Source organism: Megascapheus bottae, chromosome 28 (genome assembly GCF_031878675.1).
Source record: "Megascapheus bottae isolate mThoBot1 chromosome 28, mThoBot2.hap1, whole genome shotgun sequence".
In the NCBI taxonomy this organism is placed as follows: domain Eukaryota; kingdom Metazoa; phylum Chordata; class Mammalia; order Rodentia; family Geomyidae; genus Megascapheus; species Megascapheus bottae.
Genome location: NC_143536.1, coordinates 9,356,183 through 9,375,825, shown reverse-complemented (window position 1 = coordinate 9,375,825; position 19,643 = coordinate 9,356,183). Strand labels below are relative to the sequence as shown.

At 48.7% G+C, this 19,643-nt stretch overlaps 2 protein-coding genes across 5 annotated transcripts; one reads left to right on the top strand and one right to left on the bottom strand.

Moving 5' to 3' along the window:
• Nucleotides 1-1,211: 1,211 nt before the first annotated feature.
• On the bottom strand, nt 1,212-9,500 carry Alkbh2 (alkB homolog 2, alpha-ketoglutarate dependent dioxygenase). 4 transcript variants are annotated; one of them, XM_090320319.1, is made up of 4 exons: nt 9,398-9,500; nt 3,910-4,328; nt 2,882-3,080; nt 1,212-2,202 (listed from the first exon to the last, which is right to left on the bottom strand). In XM_090320319.1, exons 2-4 carry the CDS (start codon nt 4,187-4,189, stop codon nt 1,896-1,898), a joined length of 786 nt encoding a protein of 261 aa, XP_090176445.1. In that variant the 5' UTR covers nt 4,190-4,328; nt 9,398-9,500; the 3' UTR covers nt 1,212-1,895. The 4 variants fall into 4 exon arrangements, with proteins under 4 accessions (XP_090176445.1, XP_090176444.1, XP_090176448.1 ...); XM_090320318.1 differs by lacking the exon at nt 9,398-9,500 and adding an exon at nt 4,980-5,063; XM_090320322.1 differs by lacking the exon at nt 9,398-9,500 and adding an exon at nt 4,980-5,063 and having other exon boundaries at nt 2,882-2,984.
• Ung (uracil DNA glycosylase) lies at nt 9,176-19,503 on the top strand. The gene is made up of 7 exons (XM_090320317.1): nt 9,176-9,307; nt 9,896-10,102; nt 10,650-10,745; nt 13,363-13,460; nt 14,442-14,530; nt 16,065-16,243; nt 18,427-19,503. The coding sequence occupies exons 1-7, from the start codon at nt 9,176-9,178 to the stop codon at nt 18,565-18,567; spliced, it is 942 nt and encodes a 313-aa protein (XP_090176443.1). The 3' UTR covers nt 18,568-19,503.
• The last annotated feature ends 140 nt before the right edge of the window (nt 19,504-19,643 follow it).

Here is a 19,643-nt window from a genome sequence, read left to right as displayed (position 1 = left end):
CTTGCAATTGCTTCTGCAGCTTGTCCCTTGTGAGTAGACACGTCATCCAGGTGCCCATGTCCCTCGGAGGTATCTGGGGCACTCCCTTTCCACACTGCCGCTGGCTGCACTTGTAGCCTGGGCTCCTCTGCAGATCCGCCCTAGGGACCCAGCAGGGCATTGTTCACAGCGTTGGTAGCTCATTGTGAGATGCTGTGTGTGGGCTTTCCCCCTTCATATACCAGGCTGGAAGAGCGGACGGCGGTTTATTATAGAACCATGCTAGCTAGCCTCACGCAGTGTCTTAGGGTCTGTGTAACGCCTATGACTACACGTGGCAGATGAGGCAGCATTAATGTTCAGTCATGGCCTGTGCCAAGCTCTGAGGCTTTAGAGAAGGAGCCCGGGCAGCTGGAGAAACAAATAGAAGGGTGCCATCAGGCCACATTCTCTCTCTCCTCTCTCTCTCTCTCTCTCTTCCTCCCTCCCTCCCTCCTCCTCCCTCCCTCTTCCCCCACCCCCTCTCCCTGTACCTGTTTTCTCATCTGTAAAGAAAGGGAAGAAAGTAACCTGTGGTGTTTTAATGCCCCATAAAAGGTCAGTTGACACCTAATGTTGTCATTTGGTTCTGGGTTCTTATTCTAAGTATCCATCAGTGCCAGTGGCCTGATAGAGTATACTGAGCCTTTCTTCCCTTTTTAGATAAGCCTCAGGAACAGACCAGGGATGAAGGAATGTTGACACAGTAGTACACATGTCTTAGAGGTTGGTCATTTTAAAAGGTACCTGGTTCAGGCAGACTGTCCAGAGCTGTGGCAAGCACGCCATCTGTAGGCCCCACTGAGCTGTGCTTTCTGTGCCAGGACTGAGCTGGCCAGCTACATGCCTCGGTGTAGGCTTGAGCTGGGGAAGGCCGGGGGCACCCTGCAGCGGGACAGCCTGACGGCTGGACGGCACTCTTTGAGACAGAGGCCACTGTGAAGACTCACTGGGCCCTGGACACACGTGACAGCAGGTTGGACTGCCTGATGTGTCCACAGCTGGCCCCACACATGTTGGCTTTGATGTGGGACTGAATGTGCCTGTGTCATGTGACAATAGATGGCCTCAGATGGCACTGCAGTGTGTAGCTGAGAGTGAGGGCTGGCTGTCCTCGCTGCCTTGGACCCCAGGCACAGAAGGAAGAGTGTGAAGGCACAAGCCTGGGCCGTCTACCGCGAGCCCAGAGGCCGGCCAAGAGCCAGCACTGTAAATGTGAGTGATAACCTGCCTGAACGCTAACTTCCTCAGTTTTGTAAATAAGTAGGCACTAGCAACCAAATAATCCGATTTCGAATTTTTATTTATAAAGTACGTAGTCAATTCTTTCTGGAAAAACCTAAGTTGAGCTAGTAGTTTGTGTCACGTGACTGCTGGTTTATGTATCTGCTAAAGGTACTTTTGTATCTGCTGTGTATTATAGCAATAAAAAAATCATTTTGTTAGGGGAAGAAAAGCCACTGCCATTCTTTCATATCTGTGGGTTTGATTCAAACACCATCTTTCCACCCTGTAAGTTCTACGACAGAACAGGCCCTAGAATGTCACCAAGCTGCGAGCTGGGAGCTCATACCTGTAATCCTAGCTACTCAGGAGTCTGAGCTCTTAGGATCATAGTTCAGAACCAGCTAGGGCAGAAAAGTCTGTGAGATTCTTATCTCCGATTCACCACCCCAAACTGGATGTAGAGCTGTAGCTCCAAGTGGTAGAACGCTAGCCTTGACCACAAAAGCTTAGAGGCAGCACTTAGTCTCCAAGTTCAAGGCCCAGGATCAACTAGAAAAAAAAAAAGCCATCAAGCCACCTCTGTGCTTCAGGCTCACTCACTCAGAATAGACAGGGAAGAAGGAGACGGAAATGCTGTTTACAAACATCTCTCATTTCTTAGTAGGCAGAATTTTACGAAATGTCAAGTTGACCCGAGGAGCCAGAACCTTCTTGCGGATGGGGAGACTGTGGTACCAGTGAGAGTTGGTCGGGTGGTTCATCATGAGCAAGCTCCCGTGGGCCAGTTGCAGCCTGACCACCTCCCCTGGCCGGCTGCCAGGCTTTCCTCGGGAGGCCTTGTGCCGGAAGAAGAAATCTCGGCAGGCGCCAAATGACACGGAGGCGATGGGGCTCCCCGGGGCCAGCTCCCTTTCGTCATCCCGGTGCTCTCCAATGTGGTCGCAGCCGTCTTTATACCTGTGGTTGGAGGAAACAAGGACAGCATAGAAGAGAAGCCCCTCCCCTTGCTGGGAAGGGGGCAGGAAGGGTTGCCCCGGCCATGCTTCTGGCCTATGACCCAGGGCCATCTGTTCTCCTGCTTGCAGGCTCACGATCACATCTACTCCCTGGCTCCTGTATGTAAGCCTGTCATAAAGCAATCGCTCCCTACACATAGAATAAAACCCCCATTCTTGGCAGTCTGGCCCTGCCTATCTCTGGGTACACCCTGTACCCCTTTCCTCCTTCATTCATCCTCTGCTTTCCAACCACCCCCCCAGAAACCCCCTACTTTTCTCCAGATGGCTGTTGCTTTGGGGTCTCCACTTAGTTCCCAGGTCAAATGCCACATCTTTGGGAAGCAGTCTGGTCTCATCCTAGGCTTTGTACCCAGGGAGATACCAGATGCCAGGAAGTGACCTTCGTGGAAGCAGTTGCTCCTGGCATCTTGTGGGGGCATCTGTCCCGTGCCCTTCCATGCAGAGATTTTCCCTTCTCCAGCAGTCACAGTGCTGCCCAGACTGCTTCCAGGAACCAGTCCAAAATAACCTGGCCCAAAGAACAACTTGTGCACATGAACCAGCCTGGAGGACCGCAGATGCTTCCTTCTGGGGGAGACATGGAGAAAACCCAAACCACCCAAGGGGCCAAGAGTCACCTGTTGATGAGCACAAAGTTGAAGGTCTGTCCTGTCATGTCAGAGACTCGATCCCGGACACGTTCCAGAACTGGGAGCCAGGGCTTTGGTGACAATGTAAGACCTGAAAACGTGTAGGTTAGCCCAGCATCACCGTAGGTTGCCTGCTTCCTTGGCACATCGTGCCATTTCCCAAACACCTGGACCCTTGCCAGCGCACCTGTGCAGATGGAACACGGTAGTTCATATAGTCACATAAAGCTTGCAGAGAAGCAGACGGGAGTCTGACACTGTGGCTCCCTCTGTCCTTCGGTGGTGTGCACTGTCCTGCTGTTGACCCCTCCTCAAGCATCACAGGGACTTGCTTGAGGTTTTCATGTAAGCACAGTGATTCTTGGTGGGTGTGTTAGTGTATGCCTACAATCCCAGCTTGAGGAGGAGAAGGCAGCAGGTGGTTGCTTGCCTGGGCTACAAGAGACCCTGTCTCAAAAGGAAAACAAGTGTGACTTTTGCCATATACTTAAGAGAAATGTGAGCCACTTCTTCCTAAACACTTTTTTTTTTTTTTTTGCCAGTCCTGGGCTTGAACTCAGTGCCTGAACATTGTCCTTGGGCTTTCTCAAGGCTAGCGTGTTTTACCACTTGAGCCACAGCACCACTTCCAGCCTTTTCTATGTATGTGGTACCAAGGAATTGAACCTGGGTCTTTGTGCATGCTAAAGGCAAGCACTCTACCACTAGGCCAAACTCCCGGCCCCATCCCCTAGGTTTTTTTTTTTTATACTGAAATCCAGATGTAGACCTAATGATTCTGATTCCATTGGACTTATATGGAACCCAGTATGTTTTAACTTTCTCTGGTGACTTAGCGGCCAGGCAGATGCCCCTACTCTGCTATTGGCTACTAGTAGACAGATAATCTTGCTTTTCTTTTTGCCTTCCAAATTTATATCCCAAGGCCAGAGACTATTGGTTGAATCTTCACTCAACTCATCAGTGCTTCATGAATTCAGAATTATCCAATGTAAGGTCAACAGTCTTCAGCTTACCAGTAAAATATTCCACCTCTTCCTCCAACTGGCGGAAAATCTCATCTGCCTCTGCTCTGCCAAACAGGATGGTGTAATCCAAGTTCAGGCCCTCCCCACGAATGTGCCTCCAGCTGAGGCCTGCCTTGTGGCTGGCATCTCCTGTGCTCTCTCTCCTGGGCCTCTTCTCCATAGTTCCTCCATCTTCTCCGGAGGAGTCAGCCTCTTCCCTAGTGGGCTTTTGTTTCTCTGCTTTTCCCAAAAGGACCCCCTGGGCCCGCTTCTGCAGGAACCTGTCCATCACCTACCACAGTAAAGGCCAGGAGCTCAGTGGCAGGCAGGGTTGAGGTGCCTTCTGCCCCCAGTGGAAATCTCTTCCTCCAAGTGGACTCACAGCTACATCAAGCGGAGGTTCCCATTTTACAGGGTAAAGCCAGGACCTAGGAAAGAAGCAGAGCTTTAAGCTCCCTGGGCTCTTGGGCACAGGGTGGCCCAGCATCTCTCACACCTGCCTGTCACCATCAGCTGTCACTTCACAGCCCAGGGCCAGAACTAAGAGAAATGTGAGCCACTTTTTCCTAAACACTTTTTTTTTTTTTTGGCCAGTCCTGGGCTTGAGCTCAGGGCCTGAATACTGTCCCTGGGTTTTCCTCAAGGCTAGTGTTCTAGCTTGAATCACAGCATCACCACTTCTGGCTTTTTCTATGTATGTGGTACAGAGGAATTGAACCCAGGTCTTCGTGCATGCTAGGTAGGCACTCTACCACTAGGCCAAACTCCCGGCCCCCAGCGTCAGAACTTTTAAAAACTGCAAGACCTAACTGGACACGGTGGCTCACGCATGTAATCCTAGCTACCCAGGAAGCTGAGATATGAGGATCCTAGTTCAAAGCCAGCCCGGACACTAAAGTCCAGGAGACTCTTATCTCCAATTAACCCCTAGAAAACAGGAAGTAATGCTGTGGCTCAAGGGGTAGGGCGGTGGCCTCGAGCTGAAGAGCTCAGAGACAGCGCCCAGGCCTAGAGTTCAAGTCCCACAACCCACAAGACAAAACAAAAACAAAAACCCCTGCAAGACCTGCCTGCCTCACCCGGAATCTGCACACCAAGCTCGATGGTCATTTTACAGATCAGGACGCCCCTAGGGCCGGGAGTTAAACTCCGTCAAAGCGGGGCGGCCCCCGAATCCCGGTGGACAGCATGCACGTGGGGGGGGGGGCGTGCGTGGTGCGGAGTCTCCGCACACAGCACCCCGGCCATCAGCTCTGCAAACCCCCGAAGCTGCTCCGGAGCTCCGCCCGCCGGTGGGTGGATTTCCGGCTGGCTGGGAAGGGAGGGGCGGGGGTAGCGGAGAAACGGCTCTCCGGCGCCGCCTGCAGGCCCGCTGCGCCATCGCAGGCCCTGCCGTGGTCGGGCCTGGCCCCAGGCATGCGCGGGGAAGTTCTAGAGGACACAAAATTCAGGCGTTCTTCTCACTAGAGCTTAAGCGTGCAGCCAAGGAGTAGGAGCGCCAGCATGTGTATCAAAGCGTGCTGTGGCAGCTGGGAGATCCATAAATGAGCCCCTGTGGCTCAGTTCCGCCTCCTCCACCCCAGCCTGGGAGACCCAATGTTCCTATGTTTGCTACAGAATTTCCTATGGAGGGAGGATACAATGTACACCTTTCTGGCCCCGAATGTGGGTTAGTGGTAAAGTGCTTGCCTAGCATGCAGGAGGTCTGATTCTTCGGTACCACATACACGGAAAAAGCCAGAAGTGGTGCTGTGGCTCAAGTGGCAGAGAGCTTGCTTTGAGCAAAAGTACTCAAGGACAGTGCCCAGGAAAAAAAACAAAACAATGTATGGCCTTTCATGTCAGCCTTCTTCCATGTTAACATATATCCATAACTTGAGAGAGGCAGGTATAGCTGAGTTCCATCACTCACTGGAACTAATATCCAGCCAGATCTGGTAAGCCTGAAACCAATTCTGTACAGGGATTCAACTCTGTGCCTGAAATCAGGCCAAAGATTGGAAATTACCACCTTAACCACTCAGGGGCAAGTGATTAAGTAACTCCAGTAGCAACTCTGCTCTGGCTTTAGGCAAGGCCTCTTGGCACCCCTTCCTTCAATCCCTGCTTTTTTACCTAGCCATTTTGTATCCTTTCTATTAATGTGAAGTGTGTCCTGAGAATTAATGTTAGTTGGGATAAAAGAACATGCCAAGGCCAGGCGCTGGTGCCTTATGCCTGTAATCCTAGCTACTCAAGAGGCTGAGATCTGAGAATCACAGTTCAGAGCTAGCCCAGACAGGAAAGTCCATGAGACTCTTATTTCCAATTAGCCACCAGAATACCAGAAGTGGATCTGTGGCTCCAAGTGCTGGAGTGCTAGCCTTGGGAAAAAACTTGACCTTAGTTGTACTTGGCATTCAATAAATTCTAACACTGTAGAATTACACAAGGGTGTAATTCATTCACCACACAGGATAAACAAACTTATACATACATCCAACTCTTATTTCAAGGTGGCTATAAAGGCAAATGTTCAATCACCAGTTGTCTTCCTTCCTATACATCCCTCCTTGTCATGGACACTGGCACACGCCAGTAGCAGGATAAAACTCTTGCCCTGGCAACATTTTGGAGATGGAGACAGAAATAAATAAGAACAAATATGACATGTAGCTGGGAAGCTATTCAGACAGAGGTTGGAAGGTGGGAAAGACCTTCCTTAGGAGAAAGGGTCCTGAACAGTTCCTGAAGCTTGTTAGGCACAGGATTGTATGTGTGTGTAAGCTTTCTAAACAGAGGACAGTGTGTATGTGTGGAAGGCCTCCAGAGGAGACTTGCAGGGAACCAGATTTAGTATTAGATTTCATTTAGCATTGAATGTAGTTTGGAAGCCATAGGATGCCAGAAGTGAGATGTAATTTATGTTTCAAAAAGAATCCCTAGGGGCTGGGAGTTTGGCCTAGTGGTAGAGTACTTGCCTAGCATGCCCGAAGACTTGGGTTCAATTCCTTGGTACCACATACATAGAAAAAAAGCCGGAAGTGGTGCTGTGGCTCAGGGTAGAGCTCTAGCCTTGAAGAAAGCCCAAGGACAGTTCTCAGGCCCTGAGCTCAAGCCAGGACTGGCCAAAAAAAAAAAAAAAAGAAGAATCCCTGGTCAGGCATAGTAGCTCATCATGCCTGTGAGGTTGAGATTTGAGGATCATGGTTCAAAGCCAGCCCTGGCAGTAAAAAGTCTTTGATACTGTTATCTTCAATTAACCACTAGGATAAAAAACAAACAAACAAAAAAACCCAGGGAAGTGGGGTGGGGCTGTGGTTGCAGGGGTAGAGCAGTATCTTTGAGCAGAAGAGCTCAGGAACAAAGCCCAGGCACAGTCAAGCCCCATGACCCACAGAGAGAGGAGAGAGGAGGGGGGGAGTAGGGGGAAGGGAGAGGGAGGGAGGGAGGGAGAGAGCCCCCAGCCACTGGGTGCAATGGCTCACAGCTGTAATCCTACTCAGGAGGCTGAGATCTGAGGATCAAAGTTCAAAGCCAGCCTGGGTACTAAAGACCTTGAGACTTATCTCAATTAGTCACTAGAAAAGGGGAAATTGGGCTGTGGCTCCAAGGGTAGGGAGGTAGCTTTGAACTGAAGAGCTCTGGGCAGCATCCAGGCCCAAAGTTCAAGGCCCCAAGACCCCTTCCCCCCCCCCCAAAAAAAATAAAAAGAATCCCAGGATAGGAAAAATAACTGTTAATCTCAGTCGGGCTATAGGAACTGCTGGAGTAGAATTCAAGATTAGCTAGAGGAAAGAGAAAAATCCCAAATGTGTGTGCTGGGGTCACTGAGGTATGAGAAAGAAATAGTCTTTTCTGTCAAACCAAAGTGCCTTCACCTTGTATATTTTCTAAATTTCATTTTCTTTTACTTCAATTGTAACTATTATCTGTCCTGTGTATGAACAGCTAGCCATGTAAGGAAGATGCAATATATCTATATATATAGATATATAGATATACACACACACATACATACATAATATATACCAGGTATACTGCTTATTAGGAAAAGACATCTTTATCAATAGTGTTAAATATATACCAGGTATGCTGCTTGTTAGGAACAGAAATCTTTACCAATAGTGCTAAAAGGAGTAAGTCCTGGGGCCAGGAGTTTGGCCTAGTGGTAGAGTGCTTGCCTAGCATGCATAAAGCACTGGACTTGGAAATTTGCCTAGTAGGTGTGAGGCCCTCAGTTCAAACCCCAATACCATCAAAAAGAAAAAGAAAATGGGGTTGGGCGTTTGGCCTAGTGGTAGAGTGCTTGTCTAGCATGCATGAAGACCCGGGCTCAATTCCTCGGTACCACATACATACAAAAAAATGGAAATGGTGCTGTGGCTCAAGTGGTAGAGCTCTAGCCATGAGAAAGCCCAAGGACAGAGTTCAGGCCCTAAGCTTAAGCCCAGGACTGGCCAAAAAACAACAAAAAAACGTAGCAAAAGCCAGGCACCAGTGCCTCACACTTCTAATTCTAGCTACTCAAGAGGCTGAGATCTGAGGATTGTGGTTCAAAGTCAGGCTGGGCAGGAAAGTCCATGAAACTCTTATCTCCAATATATTAATCAGAAGAGGTAGGAAGTGACACCGTGGCTCAAGTGGTAGAACCCTGAGCACAAAGCAGCTCAGGACAGTGCCCAGGCCCAGAGTTCAAGCCCCAGGACTAGCAAAAAGAAAGAAAAAAAAAAAAAAAACCCAAACAGAACACTAGCAAACTGCTCCACCTAACTCTTTTGCATCTTTGTGCATCCTATTGCATCTTTTTTGCCTTGATGAAATCTCCATCTCGTGTGTGTCCATACACTGCTGACATGGGAGAGTAGTTGGGTGTTTGTAAAGAGAGGGGTCAGGCTAGAGCAGTCCCGTGGATCAATAAAACCTTGTGCAAAATGTTTTCCCAGCTCAAAGTCTTTTCGCTCGGTAGAATGGGTTGTGTTAAGTGGATTAACTATTACCAGGCTGAGCGGCGGAGGTACGTACAGCAAGGGAAGGATTCCGGGAAGGAATCAAGTTCAGTCCTTTCAGGTCCCACCTTCCCCGGGGGCCAGGCGCCCAGCCCCTCCTGCACATGCGCACTGGGCCCCCGGCCCCTAATCCACACCCTCACCCCGCCCCGCTCCCCCACCCCACCCCCCCGCCTCGCTAAGCGCATGCGCGGGCCGCTTGGCGCCAATCGCAAACCCGCCCGCCGCCGAGCGCGCCAGCCGCGAGTCCCTGGGCAGCGCGCGTCCGCGCCCTCTCCGACTCCGGGATGATCGGCCAGAAGACCCTCTACTCCTTCTTCTCCCCGAACCCCTCCCGGAAGCGGCCTTCCTGCAGCCCGGAGCCGGCCGCGCCGGGGGCTGGCGTGGTGGCCGCCGCTGAGGAGAGCGGCGAGGAGGCGGTGAGACGAGACGAGGGACCTTTTCGGGGGTGGGATGGGGAGAGGCTGCGGACGAGGAGTAGGAAAGGGGAGGAAAAAGGGGAGTCTTGCCTGTCCGAGGAGCGTGGAGGAGCGCCGCCGACTGGTTCCACCAGAGTTCGGTGCTCCACACAGCTCCCACGTGTTCAAAACAGCCGCCGGCGTCCTTCACGGGCCGCCATGCTGGACGTTCGGCCAATGAGGTCGAGCTTCGGAGATCGCGGGGCCAATCAGCGCAGAGAGGCCCCGCCCTGCGCAGCCCGCCAGCCAATCAAAGGAGCGTGGGGGCGGGACCGGAGGGGGAAGGGTTTTGCCGCGAAAAGGCCACGTGGGGCTGCGTGAGGCGGGTCCCGCAGGGCGGGGCGCCCGGGCTCGGGGTTTCCCCGTAGCGAAGGCTTTCGAGGGGCGTCGCGGGGCTGCCTCCCGGCTCTGTGCGTTGTAGGTTCCGGTCGTTTGGGTTTGGCTCTTCCTGCTCCACCTATGGGCGTCTTTTGCCATCGGCGTTTGGGTTTGGTCCGGAAGGCAGGTCCGATACGGTTCGTGACCCGCCTTTGTGGGGACCCCTTCCAGGCCAGCCCTGCCAAGAAGATCCGAACCGGGCAGGATGAGTCGGGCACGCCGCCCTCTTCACCCCTCAGCCCGGAGCAGCTGGGCCGCATCCAGAGGAACAAGGCCGCGGCCCTGCTCCGACTCGCGGCCCGCAACGTGCCCGTGGGCTTCGGGGAGAGCTGGAAGCGGCATCTCGGCGGCGAGTTCGGGAAACCGTACTTCATAAAGGTGAAGGAGGAGGGTCCAGTTTCAGAGCGGTACCCCTGGGACAGCAGGCCAAATTCCCTTTATTACAGGCTGTTTTCTTTCACAGGCTTTTCTTGTCTTCTCCGATGGTCTTTTCATGGCCGAGGGCTGCAAGGGCGCCTTGTTTTGAATCCAAGCACTTTTATTGGTTAGAGCTGTTAAATCCTGTAAGATGACTTTGTAAGTCTTAAGCCGCTTAAGTTTGCTCTCCAGGAACGGCTCGTATAGTAAAAATCATCACAGACTGAAACTAGGCTTGACTCGTTCAAAAAGGGGAAGAGAATGAACTGGTTGACCCCATCAAGAACTCAAGCTTGGCAAATCCATTTTGATCCAGCCCAGAGGAAAGAAATGAGCCTGATGTGTTGTGTGTGTGTGTGTGGGCGGGGGAGGCAAATGCCATTTTTTCCCCTCTTGCTCATTTTTAAATGAATTTGGATTTAAAACAGGACAAGGAACTAATAAGTGAGGCTTTCTTACTGAATTCTTTACCAGTGAGAATCTGATTTTAATCTTGTTTCTAAATTAGCTAATGGGATTTGTTGCAGAAGAAAGAAAACATTACACTGTTTATCCTCCTCCACACCAAGTCTTCACATGGACCCAAATGTGTGACATGAGAGATGTAAGTATCATGGGTAAATTTTATTAGAGGGGGGGATTCTAAGCACTGGAGTTAAACTGCAATCAATAAATTCAGTCATAAATGACACTGAAATCTTGATGTTCCACTGACAATATTTTAACCTGTAGTCTTTGTAACTTAGTGTTGTGTTTGCAGGAGGCTAAAGACCTTGGCTATATTACTAAAATATCTGTAATATATGTACAGATATACAGTATATTACTCCATACTAATTCAGTAATCATCAGAGTCAGTAGATCCTCCCTTTATAGGATAGTGCATTCAGGACCCACCCAGGTATAACTTGAATTCTCACACATGTGGGACCGTGGAAGCCACAGCATTAGGAAGAAGACTCAAATATGTATAATTTGTGGGTTTTGTTTTTTTTTTTTTTTTTTTTTCGCCAGTCCTGGGCTTGGGCTCAGGGCTTGAGCACTGTCCTTGGACTTTCTCAAGGCTAGCACTCTACCACTTGAGCCTCAGCACCACTTCCGGCTTTTTACTATGTATGTGGGGTACTGAGAAATTGAACCCGGGTCTTCGTGCATGCTAGGCTAGCACTATCACTAGGCCAAACTACTGGCCCCCAAATATATATAATTTGATAGACTTTTCTGGTAAGTAACTCTTCTTAAAAGTGGTGCACACAGAGTAAATTGTATGACTGTCTGGCTTCAAAATTTCCTTTTCCTTCTTAGTCTTTAAATATACTTTCATTTTTAACTTTATTCCTAGTAATTATATGTTTATGGTGTACAGAATGACATTTTGATATCTGTGTACAACGGATATCTGATCAGAGAAATTTTTATGTTTACCACCTCTGACTTGTATCATATCTTCTCCCCAACCTGTTTGTTACATTCAGTTCATGAACCACAGTTAACCCTGCTGTGCTATGGAATGTCAAAAGTTACCCCTAGCCAACCACACCTCTCTCTAGCTGTCTGCCACCCTCCCTTCAGCTGCTCTTGCCCCATCCCTTAGCTCCTAGAACTGCTGCCGTCTACTTGTGTAATTTGTTTATGCATGCTGTAGTTTCTTACGTTTTACTTAATCCCGGCTCTTAACTCTTGTCTGCCTGTGCTAGAGCATCTCCAGGTAGGTGCTGATTGCCAATCCAATCACTGTGGTCTCCGTTTGGGGGGGAGCCAGTTTTGGCTTCACCTGCATGATCTATGAGTTCTAAAGAGCTATCCTTAATAGAGGCTATAGCCTGCCTCCCAACCTAGCCTCTACCAATGCTATTTAAGAGTTGGACAATGCAATGTCACAACCTTGCTTCTGCTTTTGGAGCCATCTGTGACACCTTGCAGCCTGTTGGCCACCACCTGTGTGGTGGTTTGAGGTGTTTTTTTCCTCACTTGGATTGTAAGCAGTGTAGGACCCATGGTTAAATGAGCAAATACTTCCTAATCAAGTAGACCTAAAGTAGGTGAATTCATCTGGATACAGCAATTGTGCCTGATGATCCCAGAATGTCCGTTTTCATTTTAGAGCAAGAATGTAGAATATAGCTTCTTGTTTATGAAGTTAAAAAAAAAAAAAAACATTTTGGTCTTTTTCAGTACTAGGTTTTTCTTTGTTTGAATACCAGTGATCAACATAAGCCAAAAAGAGGTATGGATCTGGGTACAGTGGCCCGTGCATGTAATCCTAACTACTTGACAGGTGAAGATCATATTTCAGCTCAAGGCTAGCCTGAGTTAAACAACCTAGATCAACCAGTAATCTGGTAGTAGTAGCAGGTGCCTGTCATTTTGTACAGGCTGTACAGGAAGTATATATAAGGTGATTATGGTCTAGACATAACTGAGACTGTAGCTGAAACATAAAAAGTATCAGTCTACTTCTCTAAGAATCTCATGGGAGGGCAGGGTGACTTTGTAGATGTGCATTAGTGCTAAGCCAGAGAGGCTCTGGGGACTTGAATCCTAGTGCCAGGCAGCTGCTCCTCCAGGCCTGTAACCATGGAAAAAAATACGCTGGCAGCTAGGCTCAGGTATGGAAACTGAGCTTCCTTGTCTTTGGGAATGCCTACAGCTAGATTGGAAGGGGTGCAGAGCTGAGGGTGGCCAAGGTGGAGGAAGGTTCAAGAAGGTACCAGGGCTGACGTAGGAAAGCCAAACGAAGGTCAGGTAGACTCTTTAGGGCAGCTGGGCTGTTTCAACATCGTAGGCAGGCATTGTTTCTACTTCTGCCACCTACTCCATTGCCCTGGGTCTTGACCTCATTTTCCTGGTTTCAGCTATTCCAGGTTACAGGTCAGCAGCTACCACCTCTGCTGCTGCTGGTAGTGGTGAATTTGAATTGCTTTGACTCCTTGAAAGTCACAGAGGATGGATCTGTGAAGGTTTAAAATACCCTTTGACAGCTGTTCTGTTGTGAATTCATGTCATGCTCCTCTTCAAGTTTAAGGTTCTAAGTTAGTTCCCTGCAAAGGCTTCTTGAAATGGGACACCAAGTCGGCTGCCCAGGAGTGATGCTGGAGGCAAGGTGGTGGGTGGGGCCAAGAGCATGTTCCCCTTGTCACTGTCTTATCCCTCTCTGTAGGCATCACCTATCTTATTGACACTTCAGTGTGGCCTAATCCCTTGTTGCCTCATGTTCACAGGTGAAGGTTGTCATCTTGGGACAAGATCCCTATCATGGACCCAACCAAGCTCACGGGCTCTGCTTCAGTGTCCAAAGGCCAGTTCCCCCTCCACCCAGGTAGAGTTGCTTTAACATTCTAGGCCAATGGCTGCTGCTTGCAGATGTGAACAGAGTGAATGCCTGATGTCTCTGCTTGGGGAAGCATCCTTCCCTAGGTTATGGAACAGGGGCTCCCAGCCTGCCACTGTTGATGGTGGTCATTTGGGACCATCTCACTGAGGAACAGGGGCTGTCCTGGGCACTGTAGAAATTCTGGAGGGCCTAGGGGAAGAACCATTTTTCTGAGGGGCTTGTATGCCAGACACACAGATAACAGTACAAATACAGCGGGGCGTGGGGGCTCACACCTATAATCCTAGCTACTCAGGAGGCTGAGATCTGAGGATCAAGGTTCAAAGCTGGCCCGGGCACAAAAGGACCTGAGACTCTTATCTCCAATTAACCTGTAGCAAACGGGAAGTGGCACTTGGTTCAAGGGTAGGGTGGTAGTCTTGAGTTGAAGAGCTCAGAGACTGCATGCAGTCTGAGTTCAAGCCCCGTGGACCTCCCCCCCCACACACACACAAAGTACAAATACAAAGCTAAGCTTCGGGACTGGGAGTGTGGTCCCGAAGTAGAGTGCTTGCCTAGCACACACAAAGTCCTAGGTTCCATTCCTCCGTACCATATACAAAGAAAAGGCCAGAGTATTACTGTAGCTCAAGTGGTAGAACACTGTCCTTGAGAAAGCTCAAGGACAGTGCCCAGGCCCCGAGTACAAGCTCCAAGACTGGCCAAAAAAAAAAAAAAAAGCTACAGGGGAAAGGTGGGGTCAGTGTTAATAGGCTTTGTCGGGTGCTAGCCTGCGCCTAAATCCCAGCAAGGTCTTGGGCATGTTACCAGTCTGTACTGGGTATTTATCACTGAGCTGGGCTGTGGGTGGCCTTGTCCGTTCTGAGAGCCGGTTTTACCTCCTCCCACACATATCTTCTGTAATATCATCAGACTTGAACAGTTAGGTAGAAGATTGTTTCATCTGTTCTCCTGGCTCTTTTCCAGTTTGGAAAACATTTACAAAGAGCTGTCTACAGACATAGATGGTTTTGTGCATCCTGGCCACGGAGATTTATCTGGATGGGCCAAACAAGGTAAGCCAGCCTTGTTGGGTGTGTTGTGACCCAACACCAGCCATCTTGTACACTGCTTATTTATATATCTTCCTAAAGCTATAATAAATTGCAAAATAACACTAATAAAATGGCCCAGTAGAGTATATATATGTGTGTGTACATGTATATATATATATTAACAATACCTTTTTTTTTCTTCATTTTAAACAAGTTTATTTAAACAACCAGATGCTTGACTTGAAGGGAAAACTAGGATTCTTTTTTTTTTTTTTTGCCAGTCCTGTGCTTGAGCTCAGGACCTGAGCACTGTCCTTGGGCTTTCTCAAGGCTAGAGCTCTACCACTTGAGCCTCAGCACCACTTCCAGCTTTTTTCTATGTATGTGGTACGGAGGAATCGAACTCCGGTCTTCGTGCATACTAAGCAAGCAATCTACCACTAGACCAAACTCCCGGCCTTTTTTTTTTTTTTTTTAAGAGTAATTTACCCCTACTTAAAGACAGATTGCCCTACATGTAACAGCTACGTACAAAAAAGTTATAAAATTGTCCTTGGTTTTACAATGATAAATGAAAATATTAAAATTCCCCAATCAAGGTATGCAAGGATTTTTGTTTTTTCTTTTTTTTTGTTAAAACAGTGAGAGCAAAATAACTTACTGAAATATAAAGAGAAAAACTAAATGAGCATGAGAAGGGAGATATTTTCACAGAACCAGTATTTTTCCCCATCCCATCTCCATTTGATGTCAACCAAAATATACTATTGGCCATTTAGTTAAACAAAGAAAAGCAATATGTTTGTGCACATACACCAGTTACTTTATGGACAATAAAGGAATGGGGAAGGGGAAAAGGAAAGAATAGAGAAAGCTGTACTGTAGTAGTTAGGATGTAATGGAACCAAATTGCAGTTTTCTAATTAAGAATGTTTTCTAATTAACAAAGTTCTGGAGCAAAGTAGCAGGTTCCTTTTTATAGTTCCTGTCTGCTACGGGAACACATCAGTTGTATCTTCATCCTCCATTTCCAACTGTGCAGGCGTGTCTGTTTCATTGATGGGCTGCCCATCAAACCGGAATCTGATCTACCTCATTGACAAACTGTTCACCATAGGCTTTCATTAGTTGACTAAGTGGTGTGTGCCTCTTCATCTTAAATTGCACCACAGGACCATCCTGCCCCACCACCTTCAAATTAATATGACTGTTCTCAGTCTTGACTCCTTCCTAAATGATTTTTGCTTCGGTGAACTACTTCAGTGTAATTTTTTTTTAAATGTGATTATTATCACTTGTGGTAGTCTTATTAGACGGTTCTGTTGACAGAAGCCATATGTATTATTGCATGCCAAAAGATACCAAGAGGACAGAGATGAAAATCTGGTGCCTTCAAATGCCCAGAGCTTGTCTCCAGTCACAGTACTGCCTTCTTTGTGTCCTGATTTCACATAGCTGTTGATGCATTGGTTTCATCATCCTGTGTCTAACCTCTGCCGTGGGGACCTGGTACCAGCTGTGCACCTCCTTACCTTCTTGTGGCCTGTGTCTGCAGGTGTCCTTCTCCTCAATGCTGTCCTCACCGTCCGGGCCCATCAAGCCAACTCCCATAAGGAGAGAGGTTGGGAGCAGTTCACTGATGCGGTTGTGTCCTGGCTCAATCAGAACCTGAGTGGCCTTGTCTTCTTGCTCTGGGGCTCCTATGCTCAGAAGAAAGGCAGTGCCATCGACAGGGTATGCCAGTATGGTTCTTGGAACCCCTGCTACAGGTCCCTCGGGAGTGCATGTTGTCAAAGTTCTTAGAGCCATTTCAGGAATGACTAGCAATGTGTGAGAAACAGCTGGCCAGCTTGGGGCTTAGTAGACATACCATATGCACAGGAGGTGCAAAGGTCCCCACATGCCACTCTGCCTCTGTGCAGATGAGGCAAGGCTCTGAGGGGCAGCCACTGAGCCTGAACTTGTATTGTGCGTGCAGTGCATGCATACCACTATCTCTGCCTGCCTCATGTGTGTCCTACCTGCACATTGAGATGAGACCTTGATATCATCCTGAAATCCTCTCGTCCCTTCCCCTAATCCCACCTGACTGAATCCCTGAAACTCTGCCCTTGTAAGTGTTACAATCCTGCCTGTCACAGTGCTTGTGCTCCCAGGCCAGCCATAGCATTTCTCTGCAGGCCAAGCAGGACAGATGAACGGTGGAGGTAGGAGTCTGCAGAGGAAGGAGGGAGTGAGGACATGCTGACTTGGGAAGTATGGGCAGGGGAATTGTAGGTAAATACTTCCTCTGTACCCGAGGTTAAGGGCTTCCCCAGGTCACCTGGGGTTTCCAAAGCTTGCAGTGAGACAAATCCACCCCTAGTTGGTGTTGTGTGAACTTGGTCATGCCTGGTTTCCCTTCTGCAGAGGCTTCTGAGATGGGGGGGGGGGGTGGAGCTTACCCCAATTTGTTTTGGATCAGTGCCTGAGGGTACGGGAGCCAGCGCTAGAGCTAGAGCTCAGTCTGTGGAGTGTGTCCACTCTTGATTCTGGTAGCATTCTAAGCCAGTGATAGAAGTCTATAGACTTCTCTCCTTTTTTGATATTTTGAAATATTAATGCAAGGCTAGCCTGTAGCCTACTATATAGTGTAGGGCAGTCTGGAGAGCTGGGATTACAGGTATGCAGTACCACACCCACGTCTTCATCTTGGACTCGAGCAAAGTAGACTGCCATGCTCTGTCCCTCACCTCTTTTTGCTCAAGCCTAGCACTCTACCACCTTGAGCCACAGTACCTCTTCCAGTTTTCTTGTGACTAATTGGAGATGAATCTTATAGACTTTCCTGCCTGGGTTGGCTTTGAACTTCAGCCCTCAGAACTCAGCCTCCTGAGTAACTAGAATTACAGGAATGAGCTATTGGCACCTGGCTGGCTTTACTTTCTGATACATCCCATGTGTTCACAAGCAAAGAGCAGGTGAAATGGCAGGTGAAAAAATAGGTATGATGCTATTTAAGTAGGTAAGAAATGTGGGTGAGAAGGGTTTCTCATCTCTGCCTCAGGGAGGTTTAAGGCTGTCCTCGCTGTTACTCGGAACATTGGTAATCATGATTAGTAAGCGTAGCCTTGTGTAAGGTGAGAGGCTTGTGCATGCCGGGCAGGTTGCAGGTCTCTGCAGGAGCACATCACATTCCACATCCTCCTCTGGGATGCCCCTCTCACCCCTCAATGAGAAAGCACCATCCTATGCCTCCTGCCCAACCACAGGTCTGATACCTTGCCCTGCATTGCACCTACCTGTCCCTTTCTGTCTTCCTGCATGTGGCAGTCATTCATACCTGCATGCTTCTGTCCGTCTCTGAACATCAGATCCCTTATACCCTGGTTCGTTTTTGCTTCATATCAGTCCTGATCTGCTTATTCTTAGAGCACTCCAGTGCTTTCTCAGGGTCTGGGCTTAGGGTGGCCAGCTGCTTGGCTCTTTTCTCCCAGGAGCTGCAGGCTGACAAGCCCTGGTCCCTTCTGTGGCGCCCCACACCTCTGCTCATCTTTGTCTAGCTTGCAGACTTTTTCCTTCCCTGAGAAGCCTGCCTGCCTGTCTTTTCCAGCCCAGCTGTGCTGCTTGCCAATGTTAGGAACCTGGTGGTCTTTTTTCATAATCTATTGTGTCAGTGTTCCTCATGTACTCCTCATCAGTCATATTACAGCTGGGCACTGTCATAGGCTGGAGTCTCACATATTTTCCTGTCCAGGCTAGTTTCAAACTGTGATCCTCAAATCTCCACCTCCTGAATAGCTAGAATTACACACAGGCTTGAGCATTGTGTAAGCTAATATAGGTAAGGCAAAGAGGATTTACATGGCTGTCTTAAAGTGCCACAGCCATCCTTTGCCCATCCCTTGTCTGCCACCTTGTACTGTGTTCTCTTTCAGAAGCGGCACCACGTCCTGCAGACCGCTCACCCCTCCCCGCTGTCTGTGTACCGAGGATTCTTTGGGTGTAGACATTTTTCAAAAGCCAATGAGTTGCTGAAGAAATCTGGCAAGAAGCCCATCGATTGGAAAGAGCTGTGACCCCACACCAAGGGGCAGTCTGACTCCAGGGGTGGTTTTGAAGAGCCTCTGTGGAAGTGTTTGTCACTTGGGGATTATTAGCATTCAAGTAGGCTGCACAGGGCCTGCAGCCCTGTTTCTGCAGCCAGAAATAGCAGGTCCTCTACCGCCTGTACCTCCCTCCCTCCCATCCGGGCAAGATAAGGGCCCCAGCCAAGACACAGGCAGCTTGGCCTGAAAACCACATCTACTTGATCCTCCTACTTTTCTTTTTTAGTTAAAAGGGGAGAGTTGTAACTTTTGAGCCCAACAAATGGTTTGGTTCCGCCTGCTACTTGTTTTGACCTAGTAGATAGATTTTTGTAGATTCTGGGGTGCTGGGTGTTGTTTAGAAAGCTTTGGGGCTGTTTCTTTGAAAGTATGGATCAAGGTAGCTAGGGTGGAGGTGCTGTTCCTCCTTGGAGTATTGAGGAACAGCAACTGGGTCTCCCTCCTGTTCTCCAGAGTAAGCGGGGACGGTTGAACCCAGAGAAGGAAGGTTTTGTTTTAGTGTGGGGTGGGTGAATTTTCTAGGGCTGTGCAAAGTTGGTGTTCCACATCAGCAGATAACTGAACACTGGAGCTTGTTGCTGTTTTTTTGTTTTTGGTGTGTGTGCATTTTACTGAGAGTGTGAGAGAAAGTGTATGTGTGTGTGTGTTACTGGAAATCAAACCCAAAGCTATATACCTCTGAGCTACAACCCCAGTGCTGTTTTTTTATGTACTGAATCATTTTGGAGTGTATTTTTCTACAATACTGGAGAACTTACCTTTATATAAAGTACTTGTGTGGATGGGCAATGTTTTTCAATCATTGCTTAACAGACCATCTTTATGGGGTCCTCATATCCATCCTGGATCCTGGACAGTGGGGTTAAAGCATTAACTCTGTGCCAGTTGTTAATAAAAGATGGTTGACGTTTTCTTTGGTGTAGACTATTCTTTGGCTCTTAGGAAGCCCTTGGCCTGCCCTTATACATAGCCTGCCAAGATCACCATAGCAACCATTGTCCCCACTCACTGCTGCCACCACGCCCACTTCCTCCTTCTGCCCTGCC